Here is a 16572-nt window from a genome sequence, read left to right as displayed (position 1 = left end):
TTTACATCTGCTTTTAAGTTTTTATGGTTGCCTGTTGGCAGGCAGCAAAGTGGAGCTGTCGATGCTACTGCAGAATAATGCAAGGTTTGTTATGAATTAAATATTAGAAACCTTAACACAGCAGCCAATAAGAATTATTTGCCTTATTAAAGCAGCAGAAGACGCTGATTAAATTTTCATTGCATTGCAGTCTTTTTCCCATTTCTGCTTTCAATTCATCATTCTAATGTATGAAAGGCTCGCCGAATAATGGCAGGGGGACTTAATTTCTAGAATGCAAATATAGCAAAGAAAATACCATAAATACCCTCCCAGAAAACATTAAACAGTCAGTTCTAATTAAGTGAATACTAACTAAGTAAATATTCTCTTAAAGGGAAAAAAATAACTCAAACGTCAAGAATTCAAAAAGGAAAGCACAATTACCTATATTACAAATATATACAGATAGACATTGTGAGTGAACTATATTTTTTTGAAAACTGCACTTCTTACAGTCAGTTAACTCCTTTGAAAGCCTTAGAGCACCCTAAAAAAAAAAAAAAAAAAGGTATATAGTTATGGTTGCACTTCAGCTTTGCTAAGTTTCTGAAAATTTAATAATTTTTACAAGAAAAAAAGGACAGGATGGCTAATAAAACAATGTGTAAAGTATACCGATCAGCCAGAATGGCAACTAGAATTTCTGAATTCCTAAATTATGTTTCAAATTTACAACATTTACTGTTGCAAATATATTTAGGGAATAAAATGCCCCTGCAAAAATACTGTAATCGTATGTCCTATACTGAAGGTTGTTAACGTTTCTGCCTTAATGTGAGCAAGAAAATGAACTTCAAGTATCCATTTCCCCTAGAGAAAATCTCTTCCTTGAAACTCTGCAACTAATGAAATGGGGATCTATAAATAGCAGCATCATTACCATGAGAGCCTCTGCTCAGTACCAGTCTCTGCAGCTGACCCTCTTTATACTAATAACTACCAGACTTCAGTCTCATTCCTCTATAGGGTGATCAATATCGGGACAGATAAAAATGTGATAGAAATTTAACCCACAGAAATGGTATTTACTTGTCAAGTTTCCTAAAAACATGCAGTGCTGCCTGTATGTAATTATCATTTTGCACAGACTTAACTCAAAAGGTAGTTTTTGGTTACCGTTTTGGCTTTTAAAATTTCTTAACTGAGATGAGTGTGGCTCTGTAGCTTTTTCTCTAACATTATAGAGTCGTGCATCATGACAAGACAAAAGCCATAATACACCTGAAATGCTCCCTGCTGAATCTCTCTCAATGAACCTCATTAAAATGGTTACTCTACTCCAAATATTACCCACTGAAGCATTACTGTAGTAAACTCTTGCTTGAATTGTTGGATACAGTGATGGATAAAAATCAGTGAGCATTTAATCAGTAAATGTAATGATTTGGAACGATGTTTCACTCTTACTCAAAATACAATATTTTCAAATTCAATAGATCACTCTAAAAAGTTAACCAATATTTAATATCTCCACTGGCTATAAATTAGACCATAATAATGAATGTAGCTAAAGGTTCTAGATTTTTTAAAAAAGAAATTATTTATTATATCTCTACAGAACACACTATTGCTATGTATAATTTATCAGTACTGAGATATTTATGTTGCACTTCATTAATGGTAAATATTCATTTTGCATCTCCAACATATAAAGAGATCAACTGTTCACTAATTTCATATCTCTTAAAATAAATATGATAAAATGTTCCAGTGGGTGGATGAGTTTAAAGCCTTTTATTCTCAGTGACAAAATTATTGATGACAACATATCATAAATGGCACTTCCTCCATACACACATGTCACAAGAAAATGTAAAATATTTGTACAGCTGCACATGTAGAACATTTACTTTTTAAATGAAAATATAACATCTCAACATTAAACACAATGTGGCTTAATCAAGAGAATATATGTGAATTCAAAGGGGACATCAAATTTCACACATGCTTAACTTCATATTCAATGTTCTTGTAGGTTCTATATGCACAGAAAAATGTAATTAGCCTAATTTAAGCACAAAAGGCATGGTTCATTTTGGCACAATCAGATACACATGTGCCATCACACGCTATTCACTAATGTTTATGTTTACCAAATTCTTGTTACCATCCAAGGAAAACTATGAAATGGACCACAGAAATTTAAATACAATCAATTTGGGAAAAAAATGTTTTTGAAAATATATCTGCAGATAGCCAAATTCAATTAGAGGTATACAATATTCTATGCTGATTTTTATTTTATAAATTCCACAAAGTGAAATTGTCCATGCTTGCACCCCTTCTATTGAATTATTTTCCTCTCCTACACCTAAAAAAGAACCATGACTGAAATATAGATAACAGTATTTACCTGCAATGAACATGTGGAGCACAAAAGGAACTGATGTTTAAGAGTCATATCATTTAAAAGCAAATAATCCCACTTAAAGCCTAAAAGAACTGAAATTTACAATTTAATAAAGACAGGAAATTTGTATCTGTTTTTTTTTTTTAAGTGAAAAATACTGAGATGTACTTTAAAAGAGAAAGTAAACTTCCCAGGTCCTGACATTCAGGCACAAAATAATTTCTTTTGTGTTGCCGTCTCATTTCAATGATCCCAGTGCAAAACAACTGCATGAAATAAGCAGTTTGGATGGGTTGGAATGGAAGAGTTGTAGAGTTAAATAAAGCAGATTTGTAAATGGCAGGATACTTGCAGCAACTACGTGGTTCTTGCTCTGAGGCAACTGATGGAGCAGAGCTGCTCAGCGGCACTTGACAACAGCAGTGCTCCCACAATTGTAACCCTCAAATCCAATCAATCGTTGCTCTTTGCATTTCAAGCAGCTCCTGGCTGCCACTGCCTGAAGATAACTATTTTACCACCTCTGTCATGCCTAATTAACAAGTCAGATGTACAATTTAGAAATTTTGCAATTAACCTGCTAAAATATTGCTGGAGGATGCTAATTGTTATGCCAGTTGCCATAAAAGCTCATTTGCATAACTTATGTGTGAAAAACAATTATGAGCCGCGTTCACAGACGCGGTCCACAAACTGCTCCTAGCTACGGATGAGAGGGCCACAAAAACACTTAATTCATTGCCCACAAAATTATGTTCCCCCTTTTCTTAAACAGCATCTGTTTTGTGAAGCTATATTCATAGAAAATCCCCAAATCAACAATTAGAAGCATATGTAAATGTGCGATTACAGTTCTTTTTCTTTCATTGACAACTTCTCCTTTTTTTGCTTGCATGAGGAGTAGAGGATGATATGATAAATGCCTCACTGTTCCAATTCCCTTGCACAACAAATAGGAAGTACATTTGGCAGTGCCAGTGAAACTGCCAGCCCACCAGCCAGGAGGAAGCCATTCTCCTCTGCTCTATCTAGTCACTGCAGCACCATCACTAGAGGCCACTTTAACAACAGAGAAGCTAAAGTCAATTGTTTCTTCAGTGAATAGGCTTCTGTTCTCCAGCATATATTTACTGAGGCATTTAGGGCAGATTTTTGCCATTAAACTGAAGTCTGTAAAACATGGTTGTCTACAAATATTTACACTACTGCTGACCACAGCTCTGCTGCCACTCAGTGTCACTTTGGACCTGACCACAGTTTTTTAAGCTCAGGTTTTGCCATCCTCTTTGAATCATCCATTTCTACTACTTTCTTGGCTCAAGCTGAGAGATTCTGCCGCCACCTCTGGAGCAACCAGAACCTCGGCTGTCACTCGCTACAGGGCCATGGGCAAATTACTTAACCTCCAAGGGTCAGTTTCCTCATCCACAACTGTGAGTCAAAATACCTACCTTAGATGTTGCTGCAAATTTAAGAAATATTATATCATCCTCATTGTATGAATTTTATCTCAGAGTATACTACTTATTATATCTCCAAGTGTGAATTTTTAAATTTTTTTTAATGCATGAAAAGCATCTAGCACAATGCCTGGCACACAGATGGTACTGTGTGAATGGTAGTCATTTTTATTGATATCATTATTAAATGAATGAAATCTTCCAAAAGGGAGAACCTTGTCTTTCCAGTCTGCTACATTAAAACTCAGAGAATGAGAATGTCTATGGCTTAGCCATAAATTCCAACATTTAAAACTGAAAGAGAAAACTTTATGAGAACAACTTATCCTTTTTTTCACATTAGACTGGTTGACAGCTACTTTTTTATTGGAAAAATGTTCATATTTATGTAATAATTCACATACAGTATAGCACTCAATTAAGTATAAACTTTAAACTCCCAATTTTCAAGTTACAACAAAGTATACACACTGATTACAGTTTGGTTCTAGAAAACACTATTAGATATCAAGCCAATATTTTATAAATTAGGAATTTAAAAGTGACATCATAATCATGGTAATTTAAAAGTCATAATAATAATCAAAAAAGAATTAATTAATGTTAGAAAGTACATTATTAGACTGATTATACTGAAAGGAAGAAATAATTCCTCTCTTAAACACAAAAATGTCATAAAATCAGGTAAATCAAATTAGTTCTTATAACACATTGATGGCACAGAATTTATGTTTATAGAGTCCATCATTTCATTTTCAGGCATTCTGTTTCTATATTTGGCCAGAGTCAGAAGGTTAGGAACCAAGAAGTCAGTAAGTTCCCAAGAATATCCTCACTGTCACATCATTGCTCTAACAAGTGGTAAGCAGGAGGAAATTCAGACAAGTCAAACACCCACACCCAGTACACAGTTAAAAGAATTTTCTTCATTTTTTTCCTCTACTGATTCCAACGAAGAAATATGACGAGAAAAACTGGAGGGTTCTCACTTATTTGAATAACAAGTGAAAATCTAAAAATATCTTCACTGTATGTTATTACCAACTGTATCACTGGGTTTTATAGTGACAGCCCTGTGCTATAATTTCTGAGAAAACCTCTACATAAAGCTTCATAAACCCAGCCATTCCTGTAATGTATCACCTTATCTAGCACACAATCATTTCAAACACAACTTTTCATGTTAGTATAATTTGTTCAAAAATGGTAATAAATACATCCATGAAGCCAAAGGAATCATTGCACAATCTATTGTAACTTGGTCTTACCAGTACTGACAGTTAATCCTCGACCCAAAATCCAATGTAGAATATTCCATTATTACTTGGTTTAATTAAAGATATTCATTATACACACACCTTTTAATGGACAAACACTCCCAATCAACATTATAAATAATCTGGGCCAACTGCAGAGTAATGTCTGTGAACAATTATCACAAAACTAAAACATGGATGGCTGTCAGTCGGTGGCAGAATTCTTGCTTTCATAATAAATATAAAATCAATTTCCTGTTCTACTCCCTATTCCAAGTTGAAAATGATATATCTGACTATGAATTCCAACTACCTTCATCCTTAGGTTTTTTTTTTTTTTTTTTTTAAAGAAAAGAGGAGAAAGAAAGAAACTTATGAGACTATCTAAGTCAATTCTTCCTCATTTGAGGGCACTTGGATAGTAACGGTTTCTACATAATACACACGTATGAACTTGCCATTTCACACATGTATATTTTTTTAATGCTGTGATTTTTTTCCCCTATCAATGCCACTCAAGTGGAATGTCAAAAACTCCTCCCATTTCACTATAAATTCCTATTTACAAAAGCTTAGTACATCTGAAAGCCAGTAGAAACCTTTTGTTCAAAAAACAATAATATGCAATTTCAAAAGCTTTTTGTTCCCATTTCAATCAAAACTAACTTCACATGTTTTAAATGAAATTCTGCAAGTAATCAGAAACTAATGAGGATTCACTGGTTTAACTAGTTCAGGGAGTCTGAGAAGGGAATGAGAATTTAAAGTCACCAAGTTTTCCATTTAGAAGAGCAGTTAATGTGCAGGTACACTAAGTCCTCTTCACTGAGAAATGCAATCAGAGACTCTTGTCTCAGGAGAGACTCTCATCCCTCTGTCTGTGTGCACATTCCTGACTCCCATTAACATTAACAAGCACCACACATGCACACGAAAAGAAGCCAGCCTTAGTAGCATGTATGCATGGCAGCTGCAGTGACTAAATAATCCATATGGCTCTGAAGAGAAGTTCTGCTTTGTTGGGTCTAGAGTCACAGCTACAGTGGTGGAATTCAGACACTCAAGCAAACCTCAATCTGAATGCTTGATCCAAACCCCATCCTGTCCAACCACACCTCAGACTGCAGTTAAGCCTAGGTTTAGAAATTCTATCCTCAGCATGGTTTATACAGGTAGAAGTTCCATGTTTGAGGAAACCTTAATTTTTTTCACAGGCCCAAAGTTCTGTCCTCCTCCCAATCCATCATTCCTATTCCTGCATTCACTCATCCATTTCCCTACAAAATGTAGGAAATCACATAATAGTTTTATAGAGAGAAAATCAAAGGCCTGGCTTAAATCGCAAATGCAAAAGCAGAATCAAGTATGAAACACCATCTTCAACATGAAAATCAAATAATATGGTAATCTTAAAACAACAGATACATGCTGAAATGTAAATTCCACAGGTTGTGTAAAGGGCAGAATTTAACCACTAATTCTAATGCCTCCCAGCAACTAGAATTAGGTATTTAAGTGAGAGTCTTAATGCTCATTTAATATAGTCTCCTGAAGCCCAATTCAACAACTTCTTCATTTTTTCCTATGAAGAAAATATTCTTGTGAAGTTCAGTTTAGTGAAGACACTGGTGAAGACACACAAGCACATACCAAGTTTACACTTCTGAAAAGAATTGACTAGCCATATTCTGAAACTGGGCTCTAGGAAAAAAGACTAGATGATGCAAAATTCTTAGTATACGTCCATGTATAGGGAACATGATGAAAACTTCATATTTATCTCCAGTTAGATCAATTAATATTCAGAAAAGTTATGTAACATTACATTTAAATAACCATAGGGGGAGGAATCTACCAATGTTCTAGAAGCTTCTCTAGACCTTTCAATCAATTTTATTTATATGCAAAACCAAGAGAAACTTAAAAAAAAAAAAACAAAGCTCCTCCTGATGCTAAAGCTCTCAATTTACTGACAGGCAAATGGCTTCATGCTGCCACTTAATCTCATTTCTTGCATAATGCCCTCTAATTAGCATATCAAAGTGAATTAATACTTCTAGGGCATTAGCAATGGGGAAATCTGCTCCAGGCTCACAATAGCAGTTAAGAGAGAGCCAAGAAATCCTCAAAAACACCACAAACCACTTTGCATTGCAAAACTGTTCAATTTATTTATCCTCTCTCTCTAAACACTTTTACCGCACACTGTTTTACTACTGTTCACCAAACAAAATGATAATTGCCAAAGTTACCAGCATCTGTAATGCCTGTTTAGAATCTTAATTTAGATTATGTTGCAGATAATTTCTATATGCAACCATTTGTTCTATTATAAATGTTAATATAGAGACAGTGGAAATGTTGACATTCTCAATTAGTTAATTTGAATTTGAAATAAAATTTTATGGGATTTTAAAATTTATGAATTTTTTTAATGTAAAAAGCCACCTGCTGGACTCTGATGCCTAAGAAACATGCTTTGAAAACTTATGTATCACATAAAACAAAATAAACAAAAAAAATCATTTTGCCATTAACATATGTTGAGTCTCCCAACTAATGGTTTAAACATTGTGAGGAATCATCAACATTAAAAGGATTACATTGTATACCAAGTTCTCATTAATATGATCACACAAAAAGGGTTATTGTTCAAAACAGCTTAACATTTCTAAAGCACTTAACTTGAAGAAAACAAGTACGAAACTTTTAACAATTATTTTTATCCATAATTACTTTTAACTGTTCTCAGTCCAAATGAGTTACTATCATGTTAGTCAAAAATAAAAAAAAAAATGCCAAGCCAATTCAACTTAACACATTCTATCACACCAATATTTTTACTAGACATACACTCAAATTTAGTACCAAAGCAAACTACCATTAACCATCAAAAACTACAAACATCTTATATTTATTGTATGTGTATATGTTTATGGAATACTTCTATTTTCAAAATAACAATAAAGAAGAGATTCTGGTTACTATTCTGCCTACAAAGGGGGTAATTAGAACCAAGAGTTGAAGATTAATGAAATTTATTTTCAAATATGTTCTATGTCTAAAGGCATAAAAAGATGGTTTGTTTTTTTCAGTGGCTCATTCAAGCATTTCCTACTAATTTATTTGCTAAATGTAACACTAACAGGGAGCTCTGATAGCAATTTGTGTGTTTGATTAACTTCTACAACTTTGTAAAAAACCTTTTTAGCTAGATAGATCTAAAAAAACTTTGACCAATTCACACTACACAGTGATATAAATTATTTACTCTCTTCATACGTAAAGACTCAAATGGCCTACTGAAGTAGAGCAAATGTTTGAAAAGGTCAACATGGGAGGGAGTGTATAAGCATTGTTAGTCTGTTACTACCTAAATCATGCTGATCCCACTGATAAATGGCTAAAACACAAGCCTGCTGAGAAAACTAATAAAACATAATTCTCATAATGTCAATACTGAGAAAATAAATGCCTAAAGTTGTTCACATGTACATAAATAGAGGGAGAATAGTATAAAAATCCTTATTTAGCATAATGTGTTCGGTACTGATCTGTTAGGTACTCTGAAACATCTCAATGGTATGAGTACAAAATAAAACGAATGATTTAGGGTGTGGTTCATGAATTGCGTTTTCATTCTTCATAGCCATACTTCATATAACTTCATCCTATACAATGCCAACATAAAATATCAAAACACACATAATCCAAATAAGATGCTAAAGGTCTTGGAAGTAGCTATTTACAAAAGTTGTAAACAGAAATCTAAAAGTACAAGCAAAATTAGTTAAAAGGAAAAGGATCCTAACATGAAAGATATACCCAGAAAATTTTTATGAAAGTCAAAGAACCAATGTGCTCTTTGAGGCAAGGCAAGGCTTCCTTTGCCACTGTATTAATATACTTCTGATTTGGATTAAAATTATGTAAATTAGCATAATAACATAGTAAAGTCCCAAATAAAAACCAAAACTACATAGATCTATAATAAAATGAAGTCCACTAAAACTGAGGCATGAAAAGAATTACTTGCACAGATCAAGTTAGTATTGACAAGAGGGTTTAATATTCTTTTATTGGGAAGAGGAAAAAAAGGTATGGAAGACAGGTCCATACTTTTAAAATAATACCTGCTTGATACTTTAGATCATGAAGTTCCAAACCAGCAGAGAAGTAAGATTTTTTTTTCTACGTTTTCTATGAATGTATTACATTTAGAAAGTTAGAGAAACATCACTCTTTTACATCCTTCCTCAAAACTTCCATAAAAAGCTCCAGTAAGTTAAGCAAATCTATAAAAATAAAAAATATTCTTAAATTACACAAGGTAAAATTTGCAATAAAGCAACAAAATTTATGACATTTCCAGGATACACTGATTTTGTAATTTTTCCTGTTTAATCATTGAATATTTCCAATGTAAATAAGCCATAATGTCTAAAACTGATAAAAAATTTAAAACATTAAAAGTCCTTTAAAATTTGCCTCAAAATAATTGTGAAAGGGTGGGAGTTACAGAGAACACAAGATTGGCCAAGTGTTGCTAACTGCTGAAGGAAGGCAATGAGTTCATGGGGATTCAAGTTTCTCTTTATCTGTATTTTTACATTTGAAGTTCTCCACAATAAAAAGCTTTTTAAAACTAGAAAATAGTTCACAAAAACACAGAAATGAATCATGTATCAAACAGAGCATTTGTTTTTAAAACTCTGGAACAAACAATGATAACTATATTCGAAGTACTGCAAGAGCAACTTAAAAGAATACACAATATATATTATATATAACATTTAGACTCACATACAACAATTTTCACCTTTCTTGTTAAAATTTCACTTGGAATATTTGGATTTTATACACTAGGAATTGAAGAATTACCTGGCACTGTAAAAAGAAAAATGAACACATTTTTATATTGAAGCATTAAAAAAAGAAAGAAAACAGACCAGAAAAAGATGCCATGAGTCTCTAAACCCTTAGGGTCAGAAGTAGAGGTGCTGACTGAGAGTACTGCCTTATCTCTCTGAAAGCTACTCCCACTTACAGCAGTAAAGATAAAAGGTTTAATCATATATATCATATTCTAAATGCATATAAAAACTCACAAGCTACCTTCTTGATCCAGTTTTGAAAAGTAAAATCCTTACGACTCTTTCTAGGGAGGGTTCCTTTAAAAGCAAAGCATTTTTAATAGTAATTTTCTTCTCTTTAAACATAAAAAATACTTCAACCAGCCCAACCAGGCAAGCAGGCCTTTCTCTTCCCCTGCGGACACCTCCTGCAGTAGAGAAGTTCATTAAGTTTTATGATCTTCCCAAGTCAGTCCTGCTTATAAGCCTCACAAAGGCCACAAATCTGGCAAACCATCATGTATGCCATTAGACATTACTAGTAAATGAACGCTATTTAGGGTTTGTGGTGGCAATAAATCAGAGTTTGGTTGGCAGCTATCAACATGGAGTATTTTAACCTACCATTTAGAAAGGAAAAGGTTATGCTGATTTTTTTCCCTAATACACAACATTTTTTAACAATATGACTCTGATTATATACTAGAGTGTTGAATTTTCATTTTAAAATATTTTTAAATACATTTTTTTTTCTCAAAAAGAGCCATTTTTCCTTTATTCCAACTTTCATAATTAAGGGCTTCGGAAAGAAGAGAGATTTATGAGAATGGAATCCTCTCACAAAGTACTTCAAAAATCAAGATTAAGGTGGCCAAAAAGATTTGAGGGAACGTCCCCAAAGAACTATGTAAATAAGGAGACCTCATAGTATCATGGATACTTAATAAAAGACAGATGGTAAAATGTGGCTAAAAAAGAAATCTTAACAATTATCTCACTGGTCACTTACTTAGTTTAAAATGGGCAAATATCTTGTTTTAAAGCGTGTAACTTTAAGTTGCTTTCAAAATGTGCAGCTATCACAATTCAACAGATATTTCTGTCCAAAAATAACTGAATGATAAATTTTATAAAAGAACACATTTTCAAGAAAAAGCAAGCATCTCATGGTATACTTTCCCTACCTTTGAACAAGAAAAAAAATATAATTGTGGTAGATTATCCATTTATCTGTCAGAAGGGGAAAATACCTTTTCATATTTGGTAGAAGGGGTAAAAAGATGTTTTTCAAACTAAACCCCTCATGTGCATGAGAACTGGCAGTGTTTATTGCCTGATCAGAAACCTCAAAAGCTACTGGCAGATCTGCAAATATATGGATTTTTTTAAAAATGATTTTGTCTTATTTTTAAAAAAGCACAACCAAAATGACATTATCCACTGAAATGACAGCTTTACCCCCCATCTCCCCACTAGTCAACCCCCTACCCCTCTATTATGCAGAATAGAGTCATCACATAGTATTCCCAGTTTCTATTACAAATGACCAGGTAAACTTTCTCTAAGGTTATAGAGAATTAATCTTTGGATACTATGTTATTAGATTTAATAAAATGATTTCCTTAAAAAAGCATTACATGATATACATTATAATCTACAGTGCTTATTTTATAAGCTCATGATGTTTCCAAAGCATGACTATGGGAACAGATGGGGGAGGGGGGGAGGCCTGGAATTTGCTGCCCCAATTTCTTTGCTTCGGTAACACTAATGTCTACAACAGCTGTTTTATTTCAAATCAAGGATTCTGAGTCCAACGTCCCTGTCTCTTCTAAGAGTAGTTTTGGAGAATGAGGTGGAGCTCTGGTAGTAGGGGAGAAAGGAGAGGAGAGAAAGAGCTTCACCCCCATCAATCATTCGGTACTTAAATCCCGTCCCTCTCGAGCTTAGAGAGGCTGGCAGGAAGATGCCTCAGCCCAGACAGCCGCCTTTACTCTTTGTCGGCCGTTGGCTTTTTACAAAAGAGATAACGTGCAAACTTGGATCGGCTGGCCAAAGTACAAAAAGAGAATCTAATTTACAAGTTATCTCTGAAAGCCTCAGAAACAATTTTCAAAACACAAAAATTTCTTTTGTCAGCTACCTCTTGCTTCTTAAACAGACAAGTGCCCTACCAAGGCTCTCTCTGCCAGTAATCCCAGACTCTGAAAAGACTTGTTTCTTTTTTGTAACTCACCTTTGACATGAGGTTGACTACACTTTCCTTTCAGAATGGTGTAACTAAGTCTTGTGCAAATAAGCAACTAGAGGACTTATGCTTCCTAATTGAATTCTGCTTGCTGCTAAATGTCTAAACAAGAAAAGCAGTTTGCTAGGTTTGATTCTCAAACTAGCTAGGCCAAAACTTTTAAAAAGGCAAAAAAAAAAAAAGAATCATGATAAGGGGGTGAGAAGGAAGGGATATCAATCCCCTCTCTCTAGTAATATAATGCTATATAAAGTTGAATCAATCTTAATATTCACAACATAGTCAATACCCCAGTGCTTAGCTGTCAGCAGAAACTGAAGTGGAGCCCTGATAGCAAGAAAACCCTTGGACATTAAGCAACATAATTTACTGAGAATTACGCACTTTTAGGCTTCTAAACTAAGAATCTCAAGATTTAATGCTTGATGTCTTATTTTATAGTCAGATCAAAATTATCTACCATTTTAAATCACAATGCTTTCTAAAGGTAGCTAAAAACCAACACAGAGTAAAAGTTAGTCATTTTAAAGTGACTGTGGTTTTCAAAATTAAAATATATCTTAAAAACACTCACTTGACATAAAGAAATCACGCACATTATGTGAATGAAAAGCAGGAAAAGTAGTCTTTCAGGCTCTCAATATTTGCTGTTAATTATGGTTTTAGCATATATTTTAATAGACAGCAATAACCCTTCATCTTTTATTGATTACTTTTAGGATTAGAACAGAATTGCATGGTGAAAAATCTGTTGAAAAGAAGGACCACTCTCCTACCAACTAACAATTATATACAGTGCACTATTATTTGTACATTCAGTTTAAACACAATCACATTTAACCTTTTAAATACCTTCACTTAAATATTCCTATACTTTGGACTTTAACTTTCTCTTCTATTCTTTGCCAACTTAAAAAACAGCAACTTTATAATACTGTATACCCAACAAACACACACACAAATAAACAGTAAAGCCTGTTTAATGCATTTGTTTGCCATATACAGGGAAGATAATGCCTCAAACGAAATAAAAAATCTAAATTAAACCTCAAATTCTAGTTGAGACACTACCATCACCTCAAGACTAAAATATCTTCAGTTTTTAAAAAGTCTAACAAGGAAACTAAATTGAGATGAATGTCAGAAATTTGTCTAATATATACTTGTAGTTTTCATTCCAGCACTTCTGCAAAAGCTGTCTTCTCATATATTCCCTGCCCTGAATACCTCAAAAATTGTTCAACCTGCACCTGTGGACCTTTCTCTACTTAATAAAATATATTAAGTATGTTTACAATGTAATGACTTCAAGCATAAAATTTAATAAAAGTAGTTAATAGATATAATACATTGTATGCACCTAAACACATCATTACCTTTCCAGCTTCTTAAAAGTAGTATTCTGATCTAAAATACTAATTCAAACATACTCCTCGGGTCTGTGCAATTGCATCTATTCTTCTATCTGTGGAAATGAAGCTTAAGGCTAAGTAAAACAAAGTTCGGGATATGCTTCTCCGCGGGAGTCGGTCCCCGTGGCTCCTTTTAAAAACTGACACACAAACAAGGCGAAAGGAGCAGGAAAGGGTGGCTGGCGCTCCCGGCCCCCTCCCCGCCTGCAGCCAGAGGTGGCCGCCTGGGGACTGCGACCCTGCCCCGTCCACTCTACACTTCATTTTACACCAGGAGCGGAATTCAGAAATCGACTCCAGATTTATTGCAGTTTTTTCTCAAGATCAGGAGGTGGGAAGGAAAGAATGATCAAAGATGGCGGTGCCCAAAAGCAGCAGCTTTCAACTGGAGAGTCGAAGGAGTAGCTCGGACCCCACCTCGGGGGTCTCCAGGCCCACCGCGGGGCGCAGCGTCTTACCTGTTTTCTCTTTGATCTCACACAGGACACTGAAGAGCGCGGGTTTCATTCTGTGACAGTTCAGGGCATGTTTCCTAAAAAATAAATAGCAAAACACAAAGGTATTAGCATCACCTATGGAATAATATGGCGCCTTCCTTAAGTTAGATCCAAGATTTAATTTCGGCCCCCTCTTTTGGAAGGCTCTTTTGAACCCCGTCAAATCAACAGAAAACTCAAGTTGACTAGTTAGCGACAACCGGCAAGCTCTGGCGGCTACAGCTCCAGCCCGAACGCAGCGCTACCCATCTGCCCGGCGGGCAGCAGCCTCGGCGACCGCGGGGCGCGAACCCGTGCGGGGAGCCGCGATCCGGGGGCAGACGGCGGCGACTCAGGGGAGAAGACGGCATGGAGGGGCTCCCGCGTCCGCCCTCCGCCGGGGCAGCGGGCGCGGCGCGGGCGGCCGGCCGACTGCGGCCAGCGGGCGGTGACAGCTCGGCAAAGTTTGCGAGGCGGCCCTCCCTTCCCGAGAACTTGGCCGCCCGCGCCCGGACCCGCCGGGGAACCGCCCAGAGCCCCGCGCCCGGGCTGGGGCTGCCTCCCGCACAGCGAGGTCGTCCAGCGGCCGAGCGGAGCCGGGGTGCCCGGAGTCCGGGCCGAGGAGAAAGTTGCACTTCCCTCAAGTGCGGCCCGGGGCCCGCTCGCGGCGGCGTGCAGCCGGGTCCGGGCGGGAGGTTTGAATCGGTGCGAGGGGGCCGGGCTGCCAGAGGGCCGGACGCGAGGAGGTGGGGTGAGAGAAACCCACGAAATCCACGCGGCACCAAGTCCGTCCCGCGCCCCGAGAGCAACTTTGGCGACTCCCGCCCGCGTCGAGGGACGCGGGGCAAGTTCCCCAGAGGCCGGGGCCCGAGGCCTCTTTTCGGAGAAAGTTCCCCGCCCGGGGCTGAGGCCCTGGCCCGGGCACCACCCGGGCCGGACTCTGCCGCGGGCCCGGCTCCCGCACACACACAAAAGATGCTTAATGAGACGACACCAACTTTGCTTGCGCCTCGTCCAAGCTCTGGTCGGTGATGGTCATGATCTGGTGGAGGATGTCGCCGATGTCCTGCTTCCTGCCGTCGCCGTCCGCCCCTTCGTGGCCGTGAGGGGGAGGCGGCAGGGCCATGCCCCCCTGCACCGAGTGGCCGGCCAGGTTCACCCCGGCCAGAGTCTGCAGCATCCTGGATTGATCGTCCATCCCGCCGCGCGCGGGCGGGAGCGGGCGGCGGCGGCGGCTGAGGCGAAGGCTGAGGCGGCGGCGGCGGCGGCGGCGGCGACGAGGGAGGAGAAGAAAGAGGGGGAGGGGGAGGGGGAGGCGGCCGCGCGCTCCCCGCCCGCGCGGGGAGGGGGCGGCCCGGCCGGCTGGGCCCGCGGCTGAGGCAGTGCGGACGGGCGCCCGGCTCTGGCTTCCGCCGCCGCCGAGGCTGAGGAGAAGCGGCGGGCGGAAGCGCCGGGCTCCGCGGTGGTGGCGGAGGCGGACGCAGCGGCGCCCGCTGCCCTCACGCGGCCGCCGCGCCGCCTCCTCGCCGCCGCGCGCCCCGCCGGGTAGCCCCGCGCAACTTGCTCCTCAGTGCCGGCCGAGTTGCCGGGACGCCCGCCGCCCCCCGCGCCAGCCTGCGCACTCCCCTCCCTCGCGCGCCGCCGCCGCCGCCGCCCGCCGCCGCCGCCTCGGCCGGGCGGGATCCGAACCCCGGCGGCCCCGGGGGAGGGAGCGGCGGCGGCGGGCTGGCGGGCGGCGGCGGAGGAGGGCCGGCGGGCGGGCCGGCGGAGAGAAGCTAGAGGGGCGGAGGAGGAAAGTTTGGGAGCTAGCGGGCCGGCGCGGCGGGGGCACGAAGCCCGATGGAGAGCCCCGGCGGGCCGCGCGCCGGGCGGACAGCAGATTGATGGGGCGGGAGAAGTCGCCGCCGCCACAGCCAGAGCCGCGCACCCTGCTAGCAGCCGCCGCGGACCGGGCTCGAAGGCCGTTCGGCTGAGGGATTGACAGGCTGCCAGTGCCACTCACTCACTGCGGCCCCGGACGCCCGGGGGGAGGGGCGGGGGCGAGAGGAGGGCGGGAGAGCGCTCCGCACGCCCCGCCCCCGGGGGCGGCGCGCGCTCTCATTGGGTCCTGCGCCTCCCGCCGCCGCCACTGGCACCGCCCCCGGGCTTCGGTCCGGCCCCTCTGGCCTCCGAGCCCCCGCCCCCCAAGAGAGCGCCACCGGACCCCTCAAGCCTCATCGCGTCCTGGCCCCCGGGATAGGCCGGCCCGCAGACGTCGTTCCCGCACCCTGATTTCTGCTCCCTAGTGTTAGCAGTCATAGGTGCCAAGAGTTGTGTACGGGACACTAGGCAACTCGCTCCAAGGCCAACCATGTGCTTCCCCGCAGCGCCCTGAGCTTCACGCCTCGGACAGCGCCTGGTACACTTTCCCGCTCTTCCCGTCGGGAGGTGGTATCCTCAGGGTACCCGGCCGCCCGTCCCAGGCCAATCGAATCG

General features: G+C 40.0%; 2 protein-coding genes across 5 annotated transcripts in view; one reads left to right on the top strand and one right to left on the bottom strand.

Annotated features, from left to right (window-relative positions):
- Window positions 1-15394, bottom strand: part of PBX3 (PBX homeobox 3) — a 225640-nt gene extending 210246 nt beyond the window's left edge. Inside the window, 2 exon segments of one of the 4 annotated variants that reach the window (NM_001046453.1) lie at window positions 14080-14153; window positions 15096-15394. In NM_001046453.1, the coding sequence (NP_001039918.1) occupies window positions 14080-14153; window positions 15096-15295 (274 nt within the window). In that variant the 5' untranslated portion in view covers window positions 15296-15394. 4 annotated transcript variants of the gene reach the window in all.
- LOC132346531 (collagen alpha-1(I) chain-like) lies at window positions 14467-16070 on the top strand. The gene is made up of 3 exons (XM_059891610.1): window positions 14467-15046; window positions 15117-15367; window positions 15444-16070. The coding sequence occupies exons 1-3, from the start codon at window positions 14467-14469 to the stop codon at window positions 16068-16070; spliced, it is 1458 nt and encodes a 485-aa protein (XP_059747593.1).
- The last annotated feature ends 502 nt before the right edge of the window (window positions 16071-16572 follow it).

The sequence above is a fragment of the Bos taurus genome, chromosome 11 (genome assembly GCF_002263795.3).
Source record: "Bos taurus isolate L1 Dominette 01449 registration number 42190680 breed Hereford chromosome 11, ARS-UCD2.0, whole genome shotgun sequence".
Lineage (NCBI taxonomy): Eukaryota > Metazoa > Chordata > Mammalia > Artiodactyla > Bovidae > Bos > Bos taurus.
The sequence above is the reverse complement of the archived record's forward strand: the minus strand, read 5'-3'. Positions and strand labels throughout refer to the sequence as shown.

Excerpts from the sequence above, each read along its gene's own strand:
- LOC132346531 (XM_059891610.1), top strand. The coding sequence starts at position 14,467 with ATGGAGGGGCTCCCGCGTCCGCCCTCCGCCGGGGCAGCGGGCGCGGCG. Across the intron at positions 15,047-15,116 it reads CGGGCCGGACTCTGCCGCGG|CTCTGGTCGGTGATGGTCAT; the intron begins GCCCGGCTCCCG and ends GCCTCGTCCAAG. Across the intron at positions 15,368-15,443 it reads AGGCGGCGGCGGCGGCGGCG|GGGGCGGCCCGGCCGGCTGG; the intron begins GCGGCGACGAGG and ends CCGCGCGGGGAG.